This window comes from Lissotriton helveticus, chromosome 9 (genome assembly GCF_964261635.1).
Source record: "Lissotriton helveticus chromosome 9, aLisHel1.1, whole genome shotgun sequence".
NCBI classification, from domain to species: Eukaryota; Metazoa; Chordata; class Amphibia; order Caudata; family Salamandridae; genus Lissotriton; species Lissotriton helveticus.
The window spans coordinates 559,040,422-559,060,899 of record NC_136070.1 but is presented as its reverse complement, the minus strand read 5'-3'; the positions used below and the strand labels follow the sequence as shown (position 1 = coordinate 559,060,899).

Below are 20,478 nucleotides of genomic sequence, written 5' to 3'. Positions count from 1 at the left end.
ATACCTGTCCTATGATGTTGTGTAGAGACCACCATGTGGTGTGTGTATTTCTACTGGTGATGCCCACATTTTACCCTGTTGTTCTCAAACTCCGTCTGAGCACAGACTTCCAATAATCCTTCTCCGATTCCTCCAATAGATAACCTTGCGAATGACATGGACGTGGATTTGGACAAAGAATTTCTACAGGATTTGAAGGACCTGAAAATACTGATCACCGACAAGGACCTGCTTGATCAACACAAAAGGTAGGAAGAGCCTAGAGAGGACACAAGCCTTGAAATGCTAAAGGTAAGCAGAGCGTTGTGCCCAATAACATAAAAAGCGCAGTTTCCTTTGTCTCCTCGACCTTAACTTCCAGTCAGTAGTTGTGCATTTGCAGTTGCTCAGCTGGGTCATGGACCCCTCTGTTCTAGTCTTTTCCAAGGAAAGGATGGTGGCCAGCGCCTCTGTTACAGATTCTATAGACATTCAGCTGCGGTAAAGTGCATTAAATGCTGCAACTAGACACATTTGACTAAAGGTATTTAGGCTCATTACATTTATTTATTTTTAGCAGTAGCATTTAATCAGCAAATGTTGTATGGTAGTATGATGTTAGTTGATTCTAAACTCCTTTAGTCTTCGGCTATCTGATTTTTGTTTTTCTTCTGCAAACCGAGGACGACAAATTCTTTGAGTAGTTTCCAGCTTAAAGTTTTATTAGATTGTTAAACAAAAAACGTGGCAATTTCGCAGTAATTTAAACTATTCGGCAACAGCTTCCTCGTGGAAATCTTGTATGGAGTGCTTTTCGCTGAAAAACTCTGTTTCACTGCATGGTGCGAATTTATGTTGACAAAAACCTCCTTTCACCAAACAAAACATTTTTGGGCAAAATTACATCCCTTCTTCTGGTGAAAGTTCTTGAATTCATAATTAAGAAACAAAACATAAGTGCCTTTTGTCTAAGCCTACTTGTTACCAAGCCGTGCTTATGGATGTGAAATTACTTGTACAAGTGTGTGATCAATGAACCACTCCCTATCAGCCACGAGTTCCTGATGGCAACATCATTGCATTCTTGTACACTAAGTCCAGCTGTCTGAAAAGCAGTTAATCAAAGTATTTAAATTGTCAAAAATTAGAGCACACATTACAGACTAACCACACAGTGTTTAAATCCCATATAAAGTCAAGTGATTGTGGCAAAATTGACATGAAAACCATAGCGTCTCACTGATCTTCTCTGACCCGGCCAGTTGTAGTCCCCGCTGCCTTTGGATATTAAGTTCTTGAAAGCTTATGTGCTGATGATGAGTTGAAAGCAGATCTGAATCTAAAGGTGCTGTCATGAACTCCCTCCACAAAGGTATAAGGCTTCATTATATGAACCAGTTATGGTGGTCATTCTTGATGCCCCTTTCTTTTAAATCTGTTTGCAGTGATGGAGACCATTAACAATCGCATTTTGTTGGAACATCGTATGACCATTGGCATTAAGGGTACAGCCTGGAAGTGTTTCACATACTTTAAGGCTAGCTTGATACCTTGTTTTGTCTAAAAGTTCAGGTCGCACTGTTGTAGTGTGTCCGAGGGCTCTTCGTTGCCTGCGTACATTCACTGTGTGTATTGAGCCTCCCCTGTCGTCTAGTCTCTTCGATTCAGCTTCGACTTTTATGCAGACGATAACCAGGCAATCCTCCGTCTGGATAGTGATGTGTGTTACAACTCATTGGTTACAACGCTTTGGAGCGGTCTGGGACTAGATGGTAATAAGTGGTCCAAGTTTAATTCAGATAGCACCAAAGTTATGATCATTGGTAGCCGTGGTGAGTTATGGAGTAATATATTTTAGCTACCACACCTAGTGACTTGGGGCTACCCCAGCCACAGGTGGCAGTAGTCGTGTTTGCTGGTTTTGCCTAGCAAAGTGTTTTTTTTATTCTTTTAGAATTTTACCTTTTCGGAAATCTATGACTGACTAAAATCTTTATACAGTTCGCCATGTATTTTTATATTGCCCGCAACCCCTTTGGTTACACTGCAGCCATAAAACCATCCTGAATGTACTTAGGTTTAGGAAGAAGCAGAAAGGTGGATGTGTGTTCTCTTGAGCCTTTTGGTTTGGACCAGCTTTTTACTTGGCATCTCTTTAACACACTGACGCTGAAACTACAAACATGTTTCTATCTTGACCTATTCCAGGTATTAAAGATTTTGTAAAAAAAAAACTGAATTTATCTCCATGTATGATTTAATGTAATAGTCCTTTACTTGTATAGCTTCCATTCTCTCCTTCAGCATCAAGAGATGCAGACACGGTGCAAGCATCCATAAATACATAAACATCGTTAGCGACTAGACTCTGTTTCTATGCTTTTTCATTCTTGGTACAACCTAGGGACTTTGAAGGGTCCATGCACGCATTCCATTCCGTAAATAAAGAGGAACAAGTTACTAAATTATAAACAAATGTGCCTTCGAGGGATTAGATTTTACATGGCCACTACATTAGACAAAATAATTTGCCTAACCATTGGGTGCATGTATGGTGGTTCAACACTAGGCATGATGTGTAGCGCAATAGACAATTTTTTGTTGGACATTCTAATGAAAAAGTAAGTTGGAAACTATAAAGTCTGTCCGCTTTATAGGGTGGCAGAGGATATATACAATTGGATTGTCTGTGTGTTGTCGATTTAGTATGGACATGGTGTTCCATGGTTCGGCTCCTTGGTAGCTAGGTGGAGAAATTAAATTACACTGAAGTGCATTTCGTACTAATTTCCTCCATTCTCCATCTCAATGCTACAAGTTTCGCCTCACTCTTTTATCATACCTTTCTCTTCCCAGCCTTGTTTGTACGTCCCTGCGGGGGAAAATCAGCATCTTCCATGAAATGGAGACTAACTTCAAGGTAGGTGTGGTGTGTGGAGGCCGACTTGCTGAGAATTTCCATCAGATTTCTGTGTGGTGTGGATGTAACTCTATAATAAACATATGGATATCTTATGCTAAGAATTACAGTACGTCTATGAACATTAAAAGTGTCCAGTGCAGGCATAGTTCAAGAAATCATAGGTAGAAGGGCAATGAGGCTCAAAGGATAAATTACAATGTCCCTGGGTGTTTCTTTGCATCCTCAGCTTTTCTACTTTCCAAACCTTTATGATAGGAAGATATTGAGACATCATTTTCATATCGAAATGTTTTATTGTATGAAAATACTATATGTAGTAGTAGTTTATTCAATCAATATATGATCATTTACATAAACACATCATCACATAAAAACACATTTGTAAATACATCATAAAAGAAATACATTTTCAGCATTTTCAAATTTTATTAAACTGAAATGCAACATAAAATTACATCCCTAGGGGGTTTCCAGAGTTACAAAAAAGAATTAGTAGCTAACATTTTGGGCCATATGCATGAAACTTAGATTTAACGATTCTCAAATAGCGATTTTTAGAGAATCGCAAAATGTTCTGTATGTAGGATTTGCAAATAATTTTGCGAATCCTACCTATTCCTTAATTGCGAATTTCAAATTGCAATTCGCAATTAAGGAATACCTCCCCATTCATTCCTATGGGCCTTGAGGCCCATAGGAATGAATGGGAAGACATTCTCAATTTGCGATTCTCAATTAGAGAATCGTAAAATGAGAATGCAATTTCAAAGGTGCCAGGGTGTCAAAAGGACACCCTGTTTCACCCCTGAAATGTACATGTGTGACCATGTGGCACACATACATGCCCTAAAGGCATGTATGTGCGCCACATGGCATTTTAAAAAATGCAAAAAAGTGCATTTTTCTAAGAAATCGCAAATTACCACCAACTTGAAGTTGGTGGTAATTTGCGATTCCTTATGGTAAAATTGCACTTTTTCTGGGCCTCATACATTGAATTTAAGGAATCGCAATTTGCGATTCCTTAAATGCAATCGCAAAATAGGGAATCGCAAACTTGCGGTTCCTTATTTTGCGAGGCTGTTTTGCTTACATACATACCACTTAGCTATTTTGAGATTGCAAGCGCAGAAATTCTGCGAATTTCGGCGTTTGCAGTTGCAAAATTGCCTTCATACATATGGCCCTAAGCTCCTAATACAGTAGGGCAAAAGCAGCTACCTTTATACAGAAAACATGAGCCATTCTGTATTATCTGATCTTAAAATGCGCATAGCATCCCCAGGTCGAGTAATAGGCATCAACCGACATGCCAGGACTATCCATCTTCTTCTGGTCTTCAAGTACGCAGGGCAAAAATCATAAAATGTTCTGCAGCTTCAGGACAAAGCCTTCACACTGGGAAAATTGAAGATGAAGTAGATTGCTTCCATTTACTTTTACTTGATTCAAGGGCAAATTTCCATACCTGAATTGTAATTAAAGTGCTCGTGCAAACAACGTTTCTATCTGATCCATAAGTGTCTCCAGTGTAAAAGTAGGTTTAATTTCCAAGAACCGCTCAATTAAAGTGGCAAGTGCTAAAGTGTTAAAAAGAGTGCCCTGGATGTAGTCCCAAAACCTCACCTTTAACAAAAATACCATATATTTAGTCCTGGTCCCTGGTTCCTCCCATAGTTCCTTCAGATCTAGTTTATATAACCATTGTTTGATTTTCTTAAACAAGAGGTTACACCCAGCTGCCTTGTCTAATGTCTGTACCTCAGCAACAGTTTCTTTAAAGGGAATCTATGTCTTGCCTGTCCAAAACCTCACCCAAAACACTAAAGCTCTTAAGACAGCAATGTGGGTTATACTTTTCAATCCAAGGTCAAGGAGTACGGGGACCAGTGGTGTGCATAGTGGTAAACTTTTATTTGTAAAATCTTTATTCGGTAATTTGATCACCATAAAAGAGTACATAAACATTATACAATTCCATTTCTCCAGTTAAAACTATAAATAATACGACATATAAAGGAAGGAATGCACCACAGTCACTGGTTTGCTACGAGCGGTTACATACATCAGACCGTTGGTACCCTAGAATGCAGTTTCAATAACCGGGAGCGCGTCACCCACGCACTGCCCAAATATTTTGCCACCCCACATGTCATGAAGGAAGATGAAGAATCAGTAGAAAGTACACGTAGTGCCTGACTATGACACCTCAGCCCCAGCTCCCTACATACAGGTTTCAGCCAGCATTTCAGGGCCACTTTATAAGCGGGGCAGGCAAAGAATAGGTGGGCCACAGTCTCCTTTGGTGCTGCACAACCAGGGCACGAACGCAAGGAGGCAGCAGAGTTGGACCACCTCGACGTGAAGTCGTACACCGGGAGCGTCCCATATCTCAGTTTTAGATATAGCGCTCTGTCTAGAGGTTTAGTGATCAGGTCGAGGAAGGGTTCCAGTTTTTTCACCCATTTAATTAGCAGAAATTGATCCGTGAGAGAGCCCCCATCCAAACCACTCAGTGCTTCGCTCTGTACCCAGTCCCAATATAGCTTTTTAATCACATCCTTGGGCGGCGGCATTTGGGACTCCCAAGCATCCCTTAGACCTAATTTATGCACAAGGTCTCTCACATTATTCAGCCATCCTATTTTTTTCCCCGAGTCCAACAGAAGAAGATCGTCCAGCCCTGCAGCATAATTTGCAAGCTCCTCAGTTCTTCTTAAACGGGTCCAGAAGAGCAATGGGCGTAGCCTCACCAAATCCTTTAGGGCTCTTCTGCCCAGATCTAATCTCAGGGGGATAAGTGGGGTGGAAACAGGAAGAGCCACCACCTTCCTCAAAAAATTATTTTCCGCTGTGGCGAGATCTGTAACATTTTCGAACCCCCAGAGCTCGGAGCCATATAAAGCCGCCGGAAGAATTTGACCATCGTAAATCGCCATGGCCGGGGAGACAGGTTTACTACTTGACTCGCAGAGCTCCCTCAGAGTCACCCCAGATACTCTTTGGTGGCTGAGTAACATTTTGGCCAGGTGGTCCTTCCAGGTCATTCGACTATTTATCCGGACACCAAGATAGTCGAATGAATTGACCAACTCCAGGGGGGCCCCATTAAGCAAGAAGTTGTTTTTAAACCTTTTGGAGGGGGAAAATGCCATCAGTTTAGTTTTCGAGGTGTTGATGGTTAAACCTCTATTAGTACAGAAGGAACTGAATCGGTTCAAGAGTTTTTGCAGGCCCCCTGGGGATTTGGATATCAGTAAGGTGTCATCGGCGAAGAGTAAAGTGGGGATTCTTTCCCCCGCCAGGGATGGGGCATCCGACTCTTCCCCTTTCAGATGGTCCACCACTCCATTCACGAATAGGGAGAAAAGGGTCGGGGCCATGACACAGCCCTGGCGTACTCCTCTCCTCACAGGGATCCTGTCCGTTAACTGTCCCTGGGATCCCCATCTGACCCTCGCATAATTCCCCTCGTGGAGCTTTACAATTAAACTCAGAAGTCTACTTGGAAAACCCATCTCTCCTAGGATCTCCCATAATTTAGCCCGGGGGACCAGGTCAAACGCCGTCTTGAGATCTATGAAGGCCATGTATAGACTACCTTTCTTGATGGTGACTGCCTTCCAATAGATAACAAAAAAGCGAAAGACCTGGTCCATCGTGCCTACCTTTCTTCTGAAGCCCGCTTGGAGGTGGGAGAGAATGCTAGCCTCCTCCATCCAATCGCCTACCCTTGAAATGATGACCCTGCCAACCACTTTCTGGATTATATCTATCAAACTGATAGGTCTGTAGTTCGCAGGATCATCTCTTGCCCCCTTCTTAAATACTGTTACCACCTCCGCCCCCTTCCAAGAATCTGGCACCTGGTGTCCCCTTGTGATCAAGTTCATAATTGTGGCGATTAAATTGGCCCAAGCCAATGGTTCCGCAATCAGCAGATCCCCAGGGATCCCATCCTGGCCGGCTGCCTTCTTAGGGGTTAGATGTCTGATCGCCACCACTACTTCGGTGGTCGTAAATGGAAGATCATCCACCCCTGAGATATCCCCAGCACCAGAACTAGCTGCCCCGGGGCTGTCAGACTCTTCGTTACCTCCATATAGGGAAGAAAAGTGAATAAACCATTGCTGACTGGTTATGTGCGTTGCTAATGGTTGTGATTTCCCCTGCCTGGCTCTGTTAATCAGATCCCAAAAAAGATTCGGGTTCCTTCTACTCACAACATTGGCTAGGTCAAGCCAATGCTGTTCCTCCCTGTTAGACCTGTCTGGATTTTTTGCGTAGTCCCTCCTCATTATTCTTTATTTTGTCCCCTTTTTGCCCCTCATACCCTTAATATTTTTGTGTCTACTACTTTTTATAGGTGTTGGTCAAGGGGATAGGTGTTCTTTCCCCCCCCCCCCATAATCTTTTACCTCAGGCCCAGAGGCCTGTTCTGACAGGGAAAGTTGGAGCCACAAAATGGTGGCTACCAACTGCCCTAACTGCCAAGTCCAGAACTCACCCATAGACCAGCATAGGGCATTCCAGAACCTTCTGGTCCATTCTGGACCACTGAAGGGCAGCCTATAAAAGGCGGAATGCGGGGCAGCCATTTTGTCTACCTGTGGAAGTCAGCTGGAGGACAGGCTGTAGCTAAGGGTGGGAAGAGGTTAGACTTAGGGTTGACCTCCTGGACTGGGAAGCTGCCTTATTGATCCATCCCACTACTCCCCTTTTGGTTACTTGCCCTGGCCCCGCTGTTGAGGGTTACTGGAGACCCTGGGCGCCTAGCTTGCCCCTTGTCTAACTAATATAGGGGAAGTCTATAGGAGAAGGAAACTGCAGCGCTGCGGAGCGCAGTCCTCTGCCCAGTAAAGGAAACTAAGGGAAGTGTTCCCCAGGACATCATTACAGTGGCTGTAAGGACTGCGAGTTGGTGAGAAGTCTATTGCCACGTAATACAAGGATATCCCCCTTTTCCCTGTACCTGGGGCTGCTTAAGTGAACTTCCAGTGTCTCAGTTGGGGCTGGGAGCGTGCGCTGCTCAGGGATCTCCGTCGTGCACTGATCGGGTGACCGGGCCGCCTGGGTGCCTGTGTCCTGTGGTAGCAGCGGAACGTTTCCCTGCGCTGTGTCCTGTCAGCGCTAACCCGGTGTGCAGAGCAAGTGAGCCGGTATCTGAGGGCGGGGCCGGAGGCAGTCGAACAGAGCAGTCTCCAGAGTAAGCCGCTGCTCACTCGCGCATGCCCGGTTGCGCCGCTCCCCTTCAGGAAGGCGGTGGCGGGACCAGGGTGGGAGGCGCCGAGAGCCGAGCAGAGGCTGAGGTGTGTGGCTTCGTTTTTCCCCCCTCGCTCGAGCGCCTCAGGAAGGAGCTGGCGCGAGCGGAAAGGGGGCATTTGAAGTGTGCTCTTCGTTGTTCCTCCGCCCCAGCATCAAATAAGCAGCTGGCTCGGCGGGAGGAAGTAGAGTGAGGCCTGTGAGACCTCGAAGGAGCCTTAAATCAGCAGCGACGCGTGGAGACTGGGACAACATCGTCTCCACGCTACAGTAAGGAGAGGGGCCCCTGGGGAGTTCTGAGCGCAGGGGATAACTTTAACTTTTGACAGTGCATGACAGTTTGCCCCCCCAGGGTGGAATAGAAGCTCTGAGGAGCAAGAGCCAAGTACAAGGCATACTTAACTGGCCTAAGAAAGCATAAAGGTTACCTGTCAGTTATTGTTATAGTGCCTGTTTAAATGTAATGAACTACAGGAATTCATTGATAACTTGCATAGCAGATTAAAAGTGTTATTGCAATTGCCGAGACCAGTTGTAGAGTATAGGTCCTATTTAAAAACTATGCCTAATTAAATGCTAGAACCTCTAGTAATGTAAAGTTGATGACTTGAGTTAGCACCTTAGTGGAGACTATATTAATTTCCTGATTAATAGGTATTGTGCTTTCTTCTCCAAAAGGGAATCTGCATAAGATGTCAATTTAGTAATTGTGAAAGACTAAGAATATTTACAAGTTACATGTATTGAGTTGTAATTCTCTTTCCACAGACAAACAGTGTTATCATTTCTCCTGTACTAAGTGTACATTTTTCCTGTGTGAATACTGAGAGTTAAACCAAAGAGAATATTATTTTTATAAAGCAGTGCTTATTTTCCTATACTTTGGTGTAGTGTTGTTTTTGTGTGCTATTGCGTGGTTTTACTCTTGGGTGGTCTGCAACCTTCACACTGTGCCTCTAGAAATTGCATGTCTTACCCCTAGGCCAGGCTACCCTAGGTGACCTGGCATCTCAGGTTCTAACATTTGGTGCCTAGCGGTGGGATACTGACTTGGTTGCAGCTACTCACTAGTAATTCAACGCAATACACTTACCTACACCAGGAGTTTTCTCCTTGCGGCCCTCCTAATTTGAATTTTGTTTTTTCTAAATTTATTTCTGGTGGTGGGTGGAGGTTAACCTCAGGTCACTTCTTGGTTTTCTCCTGTGAGTGATTTTATTCCATGGCAAAGATGGAATTGAATTTTAAAGAGCTAGAAGCCAATACTGTGGCCCAACTCAGAGATTGGTGTCAGCATCAAGGGGTATTTTTTAATAAAGGTGCCAAGAAAGGCGAGTTGCTGACAAGCATAAGGGCATGGGTGGAAGCTCATTTAAGGGAGGAACCAGAAACTGAAGAGGGTGACGGGGACACTGTCCCTGAGGCTGCATTGTTGAACCAAGTGGGAAGTGGGAATCTGCTGACAGGTCCCAGGATACCTTCAAGGGCAAGCAGCAGTGTCTCAGACAGGGGTTTAACTGAAGCCGAGCTAGAAGATAGGAGGGAGGAGGGAGGAGAGGAGAAAGAAGTTGGAATTAGCTAGGATGGATATGGAAAGGGAGGAAAGGAGGTTAGCCCATGAGCGAACCATCAAAGAGATGGACCTACAAGCCTTAATACAAAGGCCTCCCAATCCTGATAATGGTGGCAGCGAAAAGAAAGTGGACACCAGGGAATCCAGACCCTATTTACCCAAAGATGTCATCGCTAGTTACACCCCAGGTGATGACATTGCCAAATGGTTGGCCGCCTACGAAGTTTCTTTAAGGGCTCACGGGATCTTAGAAACTCACTGGGGGGGTGGGCTGTATAAATACATGTCACCTGCTGGCAGAGACACCTTGTTGGCTCTGGAGCAGGATGAGCAAACCCACTACCCTGCGATGAAGGTGGCACTGGTGAAAAAGTTTGGACTTACCCCTGAAAGGTACAGACAGAAATTCAGGGGAAGTCACAAACTGAGTACCCAGAATTGGGTAGACTTTTTAGACTACGCCAAGAAAGCTTTGGAGGGTTGGGTCAAGGGCAGCGAGGTAAAAGACTATGAGGGGCTGTACAATCTATTTTTGAAAGAACATCTCCTCGAGAAATGTTTTCCCGAGTTGCGCCAACACCTGGTGGACAGCAAGCTGACCGATCCCCGGAAGCTTGCAGAGGAGGCGGACACTTGGGCAAGTACCCGGGTGTCCTCAAAGGGGACTGGAGGGGATTCTCAAAAAGCCGGACAGGGCGCCCCCCAGAAGAAGGAGGGAGGAGATAAAAAAAAGGAGTTCTCCAAAGGTCCCCAAAATAATTTCCAAGGTAAGGGAGCAGGTTTCACCCCTAGGGCAAACCCGCCCAGAAACCCTAATCCTGGCCAAAGCCAGCAGCCAAGGGTTCTCCACTGTTTTGAATGTGGTGGTGTTGGACATTATAAGGGAGATGTCAGATGCCCAAAGAGACCACCCCCTCCCACCGGAGGAAAGTCACCGGGAGTAGCTAGTGTAGCGCTCGGGGAGGAGTTGCCCTTAGATAAGGGGGGTGAGTGGGCGGGTGTCACCTTAGTGTCCCTGGGAGAGCGGGAGATGGTACCAAAGATCCAGGTGCCCCCAAATACTACAAAGTATGGGCAATGGGTTACCATCAATGGCCAAAGAGGGGAGGCTCTGAGAGATACAGGAGCCAGTATGACTATGGTGAGAAGTCAACTGGTGTCTCCAGAGCAGGTTGTTCCTAATGTACTCCACCCCGCCGCGATGGCTGACGGCAGAATGGGCCACTATCCAGTGGCTGAGGTTCCCTTTGAGTGGGAAGGGGTTGCAGGTTCACTTCGAGTTGCCGTAAGCCCTGCCGTGCCAGTCGATTGTCTGTTGGGGAATGACATGGAGCACAACACTTGGAGAGAGGTGGAATACCGGACGCACTCTGCGATGCTGGGTACACCTGACTGGGCCTGTGTAAGCACACGGTCTGCGACTGCCCGGAGAGGGAGTTCGCATGGGTTGGAGCCTGGAACAATGGCCCAACCCGCTGCCAAAAAGGGACAGAATCGGAGACAGGGACAGCCTGCTTCGGCTTCCACGCCCCATGGGACAGATCGGCCACCTGCGGTGGTAGGCCAGGAGTCCATGGAGGGGGGAGTAGACTCTCTGGAGGATTTACCCATCCCTGCTGAATGGCATGTGGAGGGAGGTCCTACCAGAGAGGAATTCTGTAAGGGGCAGAGGGAGTGCCCTACCCTTGAGGGACTGAGGCGTCAGGCTGAAGCCCAGGCAGCAGGTGATGCTACGGGACACCACCATATTTACTGGGAGGATGGCCTCCTCTACAGTGAACCTAAGGTACCTCTACCTGGCTCATCAAGGGCCTTGGTGGTCCCGCAGCAATACCGAGCCTTTCTGCTGGAATTGGCTCATGCGATACCACTGGCAGGACACTTAGGCCAGGACAAGACCTTTGCACGGCTTGTCCTCCACTTCTACTGGCCTCAGATGAAAGTGGCGTCCAACACATACTGTAGGACATGTGTATCCTGCCAGGCCAGTGGGAAAACAGGGGTGAAGCTAAAGGCTCCCCTGGAACCACTTCCAGTCGTTAGCACCCCCTTTGAGAGGGTGGGCATCGACATTGTAGGGCCATTGGATCCACCAACCACAGCTGGTCACAGGTTTATCCTGGTTCTGGTGGATCATGCCACACGGTACCCAGAGGCCATCCCTCTGAGGACTGTTACTGCACCTGTGGTGGCTAGGGCCCTGATGGGAATCTTTACCCGGGTAGGATTCCCCAAGGAGGTTGTGTCTGACAGAGGGACTAACTTCCTGTCAGCTTACATGCGGACAATGTGGGAGGAGTGTGGGGTGACCTACCGGTTCACCACTCCTTATCACCCCCAGTCCAATGGACTGGTTGAGAGGTTTAATAAGACCCTGAAGGGCATGATAAGAAGTCTGCCGGAGAGCTTACGGAGGAAGTGGGACGTCCTCCTACCTTGCTTGCTGTTCTCTTACCGAGAGGTGCCGCAGAAGGGAGTGGGCTTCAGCCCTTTTGAATTGTTGTATGGGCACCCTGTGCGTGGGCCTCTCAGCCTGGTGAAGGATGGATGGGAGAAGTCTCCCAGAAAACCTCCCCAGGATGTGGTGAGCTACATGCTGGCCTTCAGAAGCCAGATGGCCAAGTTGTGGAAGCAGGCTGCTGACAACTTGGAGGCCTGTCAGGCAGTCATGAAGGAATGGTACGACCAAAATGCTCACCCGGTGGAGTTGGAGCCTGGCCAGAAAGTATGGGTGATGGAACCTGGAGAGCTAAGTGCCCTTCAAGATCGTTGGACAGGCCCATTTGAGGTGTTGGAAAAGAAGGGTAAGGCCACTTACTTGGTGGATCTTAAGACCCCGCGGCAGCCCCTACGGGTGCTGCATGCCAATCGCCTCAAACCCCACCATGAGAGGCCAGAGGTCATCCTGATGTTGGTGACTGATGGAGCTGAGGAAGCAGAAAGCGAGCCTCTCCCAGATCTCTTTTCATGCCAAGAGAAGGATGGGTCGGTGGAGGGAGTGATTCTCTCCCCATCCCTAACTCCTGAGCAACGAGAGGATTGCCGCCAGGTATTGGGGCAGTACTCTTCGCTGTTCTCCCTTGTCCCGGGAAGAACCCACCTGTGTACCCATGATGTGGACACAGGAGACAGCCCCCCAGTGAAGTCCAAGACCTATAGGCTGTCGGACAAGGTGAAGGCTAGCATCCATGGCGAGGTTGCCAAGATGTTGGAGCTAGGAGTGATAGAACCTTCCAGCAGCCCTTGGTCCAGTCCGGTGGTGCTAGTCCCAAAAGCCGCCCCACCGGGTACCACACCAGAACTGAGGTTCTGTGTAGATTACCAAGGACTTATCTCAGTTACAAAGACTGATGCTCATCCAATCCCCAGGGCGGATTAGTTGATTGACTGGCTAGGAGCTGCCCAATACCTAAGTACCTTTGACCTCACTTCAGGGTACTGGCAGATCTCCTTGACAGATGGAGCAAAGGAAAGGTCAGCCTTCTCCACGCCTGAGGGACACTTCCAGTTCTGTGTGATGCCCTTTGGGCTCAAGAACGCCCCTGCCACATTTCAGCGACTGGTGAACCAGGTCCTCTCTGGAATGGAGAGCTTCTCTGCTGCTTACCTGGATGACATTGCTGTCTTCAGTAGCAGTTGGGAGGACCATTTGCAACATTTGCAAGCAGTTCTCCAGGCCCTGAAAAAAGCTGGATTGACCATCAAAGCCAGCAAATGCCAGATTGGGCAGGGGTCGGTTGTGTACCTTGGACACTTGGTGGGTAGGGGGTCAGTGCAGCCCCTGCAGGCGAAGATTGAGGCAATCATGGCCTGGGAACCCCCCAAGACACAGACTGAGGTCCGAGCTTTCCTGGGCCTCACAGGTTACTACCGTTGCTTTGTGAAGGGGTATGGCACTATTGTAGCGCCCCTCACAGAGCTCACCTCTAGGAAACAACCTCGACGGGTAGTTTGGACAAAGGCTTGTCAGCAAGCCTTTGAAAAGTTGAAGCAGGCAATGTGTGAAGCACCGGTCCTGAAGGCTCCCGATTTCTCCAAGGAGTTCATTGTCCAAACAGATGCATCCGAACATGGCATTGGGGCAGTGTTATCGCAACTAAATGAAGAGGGCCTGGATCAGCCTGTAGTCTTCTTATCCAGGAGACTGCTTCCCCGGGAACAGAAGTGGAGTGCAATTGAGAGGGAAGCTTTTGCGGTGGTGTGGGCTCTGAAGAAGCTGCGGCCATACCTCTTTGGCTCGCACTTCCTGGTTCAGACTGACCACCGCCCCCTTCGTTGGCTGATGCAAATGAAGGGGGAAAATCCCAAGCTGTTGAGGTGGTCCATCTCCCTACAGGGAATGGACTTCCGGGTGGAACATCGGCCTGGAGTGGACCACGCCAATGCAGACGGTCTCTCCAGGTATTTCCGCCTTAGTGAAGAGGACTCCCAAGGGGTTGGGTAGTTCTCCCCACTTTCAGCTGGGGGGGACGCGTGTTAGACCTGTCTGGATTTTTTGCGTAGTCCCTCCTCATTATTCTTTATTTTGTCCCCTTTTTGCCCCTCATACCCTTAATATTTTTGTGTCTACTACTTTTTATAGGTGTTGGTCAAGGGGATAGGTGTTCTTTCCCCCCCCCCCCCCATAATCTTTTACCTCAGGCCCAGAGGCCTGTTCTGACAGGGAAAGTTGGAGCCACAAAATGGTGGCTACCAACTGCCCTAACTGCCAAGTCCAGAACTCACCCATAGACCAGCATAGGGCATTCCAGAACCTTCTGGTCCATTCTGGACCACTGAAGGGCAGCCTATAAAAGGCGGAATGCGGGGCAGCCATTTTGTCTACCTGTGGAAGTCAGCTGGAGGACAGGCTGTAGCTAAGGGTGGGAAGAGGTTAGACTTAGGGTTGACCTCCTGGACTGGGAAGCTGCCTTATTGATCCATCCCACTACTCCCCTTTTGGTTACTTGCCCTGGCCCCGCTGTTGAGGGTTACTGGAGACCCTGGGCGCCTAGCTTGCCCCTTGTCTAACTAATATAGGGGAAGTCTATAGGAGAAGGAAACTGCAGCGCTGCGGAGCGCAGTCCTCTGCCCAGTAAAGGAAACTAAGGGAAGTGTTCCCCAGGACATCATTACAGTGGCTGTAAGGACTGCGAGTTGGTGAGAAGTCTATTGCCACGTAATACAAGGATATCCCCCTTTTCCCTGTACCTGGGGCTGCTTAAGTGAACTTCCAGTGTCTCAGTTGGGGCTGGGAGCGAGCGCTGCTCAGGGAGCTCCGTCGTGCACTGATCGGGGGACCGGGCCGCCTGGGTGCCTGTGTCCTGTGGTAGCAGCGGAACGTTTCCCTGCGCTGTGTCCTGTCAGCGCTAACCCGGTGTGCAGAGCAAGTGAGCCGGTATCTGAGGGCAGGGCCGGAGGAAGTCGAACGGAGCAGTCTCCAGAGTAAGCCGCTGCTCACTCGCGCATGCCCGGTCGCGCCGCTCCCCTTCAGGAAGGCGGAGGCGGGACCAGGGTGGGAGGCGCCGAGAGCCGAGCAGAGGCTGAGGTGTGTGGCTTCGTTTTTCCCCCCTTGCTCGAGCGCCTCAGGAAGGAGCTGGCGCGAGCGGAAAGGGGGCATTTGAAGTGTGCTCTTCGTTGTTCCTCCGCCCCAGCATCAAATAAGCAGCTGGCTCGGCGGGAGGAAGTAGAGTGAGGCCTGTGAGACCTCGAAGGAGCCTTAAATCAGCAGCGACGCGTGGAGACTGGGACAACATCGTCTCCACGCTACAGTAAGGAGAGGGGCCCCTGGGGAGTTCTGAGCACAGGGGATAACTTTAACTTTTGACAGTGCATGACAGTTTGCCCCCCCAGGGTGGAATAGAAGCTCTGAGGAGCAAGAGCCAAGTACAAGGCATACTTAACTGGCCTAAGAAAGCATAAAGGTTACCTGCCAGTTATTGTTATAGTGCCTGTTTAAAGGTAATGAACTACAGGAATTCATTGATAACTTGCATAGCAGATTAAAAGTGTTATTGCAATTGCTGAGACCAGTTGTAGAGTATAGGTCCTATTTAAAAACTATGCCTAATTAAATGCTAGAACCTCTAGTAATGTAAAGTTGATGACTTGAGTTAGCACCTTAGTGGAGACTATATTAATTTCCTGATTAATAGGTATTGTGCTTTCTTCTCCAAAAGGGAATCTGCATAAGATGTCAATTTAGTAATTGTGAAAGACTAAGAATATTTACAAGTTACATGTATTGAGTTGTAATTCTCTTTCCACAGACAAACAGTGTTATAATTTCTCCTGTACTAAGTGTAAATTTTTCCTGTGTGAATACTGAGAGTTAAACCAAAGAGAATATTATTTTTATAAAGCAGTGCTTATTTTCCTATACTTTGGTGTAGTGTTGTTTTTGTGTGCTATTGCGTGGTTTTAATCTTGGGTGGTCTGCAACCTTCACACTGTGCCTCTAGAAATTGCATGTCTTACCCCTAGGCCAGGCTACCCTAGGTGACCTGGCATCTCAGGTTCTAACACTCCCACTCTCGTTTGGCCAGCGATAGTGATTTCAGGTAGTCCCTCCTGGCCGCTCTAACCAGCAAGGGATCCCTAGAAAGCAGGGCTTTTGTCAGATTTTTCCTACTACCCTTACACTGGTCTGTATACCAAGGTTTATTTGAGGTGGGGGGTATGATAGTTTCCCTATGACTTTTCCCTTTCGAGGTAAAAAATTGACTAACGTGTTCTATTGTAGCTTTGTAAGCTGAGTCAAGGGAAGAGTGCGGGAGCATAGTAGACTGGTTTTCACAGTCCCAGGCCTCCAGATCAAAGTACAAGCCCTCTACCAGGGATTTGATGGTCCCTAGGTCATCCTCCTTCAGGTTAGCCTTGTCCCATTTCAATCTGCGGTTGTTATTACATGGGATGATTTCTTTGGTTGTCTTTAAGGGGGCATTCACCCTCCTGTCTTTAAAGATGCCCCAATTAAACTTACAACACAGGGGATTGTGGTCACTATCCTGACTTGGGAGCACCTCCATGTCAATAAGGTCTGCCCATAAACTAACATCCATTAGGATGTAGTCAATTCGGGACGGCCCAGTAAGTCTGTTGAAGGTCAGTGCCCCTGCCCGGTCGGATATAGTCCTGCCGTTGAGGGCTCCTAACTTATGGTCCCTAGTTAATGCGTTGATTTGAATTGCTCTAGCTGACCATTTTCTAATAGGGGGCAGGGATAGGGTTGGGATAGACCATTTTGAATCTTCGACTTCAATACCCAAGGGGTCATCTCCAAGCAGGGGTTCAAACGTGCAATTGAAATCACCCCCCACGATGATTTTTGCTGATAAAGGGCAGTTAACTAAGGCTAAATCCAGGGCTGTTAAAATTGAAGAGGCGGTGTCCCCAGGTGTCCCTCTGGCATAAACGTTAAATAGATCAAGCCTACTTCCCACCGCGTTTCCTCTAGAGGAGAGATGGAGTATATCACTACACTCCAAATTATGGCGTGTGACCGCCCAGTCTAGGTCTAGTTTAATCCATACCATGAGGCCTCCCGCCGGTCTGCCCTTCCCTTTACTTACTGCTGGCAAAAAATGGGTAGTGTATCCTGATTTATATAGGGGTAATAGGCTCCAGGTTTCCTGAAACAGGCAAACATCGAACTTCTCGATGAATGAGTGCCATTCTGGTATATCTAACTTCCTTTTTAACCCCGCAACGTTCCATGATAGAAGGTTTATTACCCGTCTACCCGTGGGCACTTTAGTATGAACCCCCTTATTCATTCCCTCAATATCCGCTATGGTCATGCCACTACCCCCCTCCTGGGCCAAGGGGATAGGGTTTGCCGGGCAGCTGGCCATGCAGACCATAGACCCGGCTGACGGGGAAGCCTCAGTAATGGTGTAAGTAATGGCAATTTGGGATAGGGGTGGACTAACTTGCCCTGTGTCTGTACTGCCACGGGGTCTTAGGGCCTCCTTACCAGGGAGGTCACATCTCTCCCCCCTGGGCGCTGAACTTCAATCGCAATCTCCCAGCCCAGAGAGCTGCGAGAACCGATTGTAAGTATCCAAGGGGGTAAAGGGTCTTAAATGTTCCATCCTAGTGACGTGGTTCATCGTGTGTCTATGGGGCACCGTGGACCAGGCAGAATGCTGATCAGCCACCAGGGCAAAGTGTTGCCCATACTGGGGATAATTGTTGTTATAAGGCAAGATAGAGGGTGGCCTGTAGGGTTGGAACTTGTTTGGATATTCAGGAGGAATGGCCACTGTCCTGGGATAGAAATGCGTTAGGGCCCGCGGGATGATACGAGTTTCCCCGTTACCAGGTGGCCAATTTAAGATGTAATCTACTGCCCTGGGGTCTCTAAAGTTAATCACCACTAGGTCCCCCTCTAAATCTTTAGTTCCACTCCCCAGCCAATTAATCCGCCTAACATGAACTATATCCCCATCTATATTGGGTGCTATCGGCCTATATGTTCTCAGCCAATGGATGATTTTATTTTTAAGATCAACGTATCCCTCCTTTTTATTTTCTGCTAACGGGGGGACCCCAGACAAGACCACCACAAAGGGCACTGCTTCAGGGGGAATCTCCACTTGTGGCACCTTTTTCCTTGGGGCTCTAGTGTATCTACCTTCCCCTTGGTCGTTTTGGTTATTACTTGGCGGGGCCTTTGGGGCTAGTTTTTTGGGGTCGCTACCCGTTTGTATTGCTGGTGTGTTTAACTGATTAGGGGGCAATTGATTTTGGGAGGGAAGGGGGACCCTACCCGGGGGTTGTATATTATTTTTGGCCGGCTGAGACTGGGCAGTTAGGGTGTTGGGAATAATAGTAGTGGGGGGTTTGGTCAGAGGTGTGGGATGCACCACCCCACTCCCCTGGGCTTTGGTCAGGGTAACCATGCTATTGATAGCAGACTCCAGTATGGTCAGTCTAATTTCAACCTTTTTAATAGACTCATTAATAGGTAAAAGGAGAGATCTCAGCAAAAACTCCAAATTCCCTATTGTTGTGGGGGGCGATGGAATAACTGGTGCTTTAACCCCAGCAATGCTGTCAGGAATCACGGCCTGTACAGCTGCTTCAGGTGAACTATTTGCCAGTGGTAATGCAACAGCTGGTGGAAGATCAGACCCCTCTGCTAGAGTAGTCTCAATTAGATTGAGGGTTTTTGGCCCTTTACCAAAATCAGTATGCGGGGTTTTAGCTTTGCCTAGTGCCACCCTTAGTGTCCTCCTTTTTTTACTAGGTGGAGGGCGGTGGATCTGGGCAGCAACAAAATGCTTAGGTTTCTGATTCCTAAGCTTGGCAGTGCCAGAGATGCAACCTGGGCTGGGAGTAGGGGAAACAGATATAATGTTATCCGAGGGCGAACTAGGTCTGGATGCAAAATCACGAAACAAAAGGGGAACACCTTCTTGACTAGCATTATCCCCACTCAGATCTAGTGGGCCCCCCTCCCGAGTTAAAACAAGAGGGGTACTGTCTATGAGGGGTTTATGTTTCATGCTCTCAACTGAGCGACGCCGCTCAGCCCTACGCTCAGCTAAGCTAGAGTCCTTATCACCCTCACTCCGCACCTTGGGAAAATAATTAACCAAAGACCCATTGCGTAGACTTCCTTTCTTCCCGGGTATTTCCTCTTCTGTCAACATATCCAACGAGTGACAGGGTATGGGTCACTATACTGCAGATGTTAAGGGAAAGGCCCAGCCCAGCCTACTCTGGCCTACTCTGGCCTACGAGGGCCCGCCCTTTGCCCGGGCTTTGTCCCGCTCCCCGAGACGAGTAGAATGATTTTAAACCCCTAAGTGAAGGGGGAGGCGGGGCCGTTGCGGGAAGAGGCTTCAGGTGTGAGACTGCCTCGCAGTCCCGCAGCGGTGTGGGCGGTAAGGGCAGGTCCTTCTTCCGACGGCGGCAGCTCCCTCAGCAGAGCCGCGTCCCCAGGAGCAGACAAGGGTCCAAATTCAGCGCTAGATCACGGAGCAGCCCAGCGCACCACAGGTCAGCCCACACTCAAGCTGAGTAGCACCCGCGCAGCGGGTGCTGCGAAAGTTATTTCAACACCAGGCGGGGGGGGCCGGGCCGCTGCGGGAAGAGGCTTCAGGTGTGAGACTGCCTCGCAGTCCCGCAGTGGTGTGGGCGGTAAGGGCAGGTCCTTCTTCCGACGGCGGCAGCTCCCTCAGCAGAGCCGCGTCCCCAGGAGCAGACAAGGGTCCAAATTCAGCGCTAGATCACGGAGCAGCCCAGCGCACCACAGGTCAGTCCACCAGTGGTAAACTTAATATAGATCTTAAACATTTATTCCCAACCAACTCCAGTTACTCCGACTGTTCCAGACCCCACAATTTGGCCGAATATAGGGTTGCACCCTACCCTCTACCTCGATAGAGTTCAAGTGCAGGAGAAATGGGGTCGAATACATTATATATATGTGGATTTGATAGACTTGCCCGGAATCGTGGGACCCACGAATGAGTGTTTTAATTTAAGTGAATGCTGCAACTAATTTAAACATTGGCATGGAACCCACTGTGGGTGATTAATGACTTTCCTAGGACTAAAAGTCCCTGCATGCACCAGTTAATTCAGTACGATGAACGTGGTCCACTGGGGGCTACATAAAGGTGCAAGCAACGAGGACACTCCATTGCCATGTTTTAGCAGCTGCCCAGGAAGAAGAGGCTGTTGTCTCGAAACACATAGGCACCTGCAATAAAGTTCTCTGACATGCCGAGGTTGGTCTCCGTGTTTCAATACC

At 48.2% G+C, this 20,478-nt stretch overlaps 1 protein-coding gene across 3 annotated transcripts in view; it reads left to right on the top strand.

The window, feature by feature from the left end:
* The window catches only part of FIBP (FGF1 intracellular binding protein), a 209,230-nt gene that overhangs the window by 70,731 nt on the left and 118,021 nt on the right, over positions 1 to 20,478 (top strand). For all 3 annotated transcript variants that reach the window (XM_078660458.1, XM_078660459.1, XM_078660460.1), the window contains 2 exons: positions 140 to 248; positions 2,836 to 2,899. In XM_078660458.1, coding sequence (XP_078516584.1) covers positions 140 to 248; positions 2,836 to 2,899 — 173 coding nt within the window. The remainder of the gene's footprint in view (positions 1 to 139; positions 249 to 2,835; positions 2,900 to 20,478) is intronic.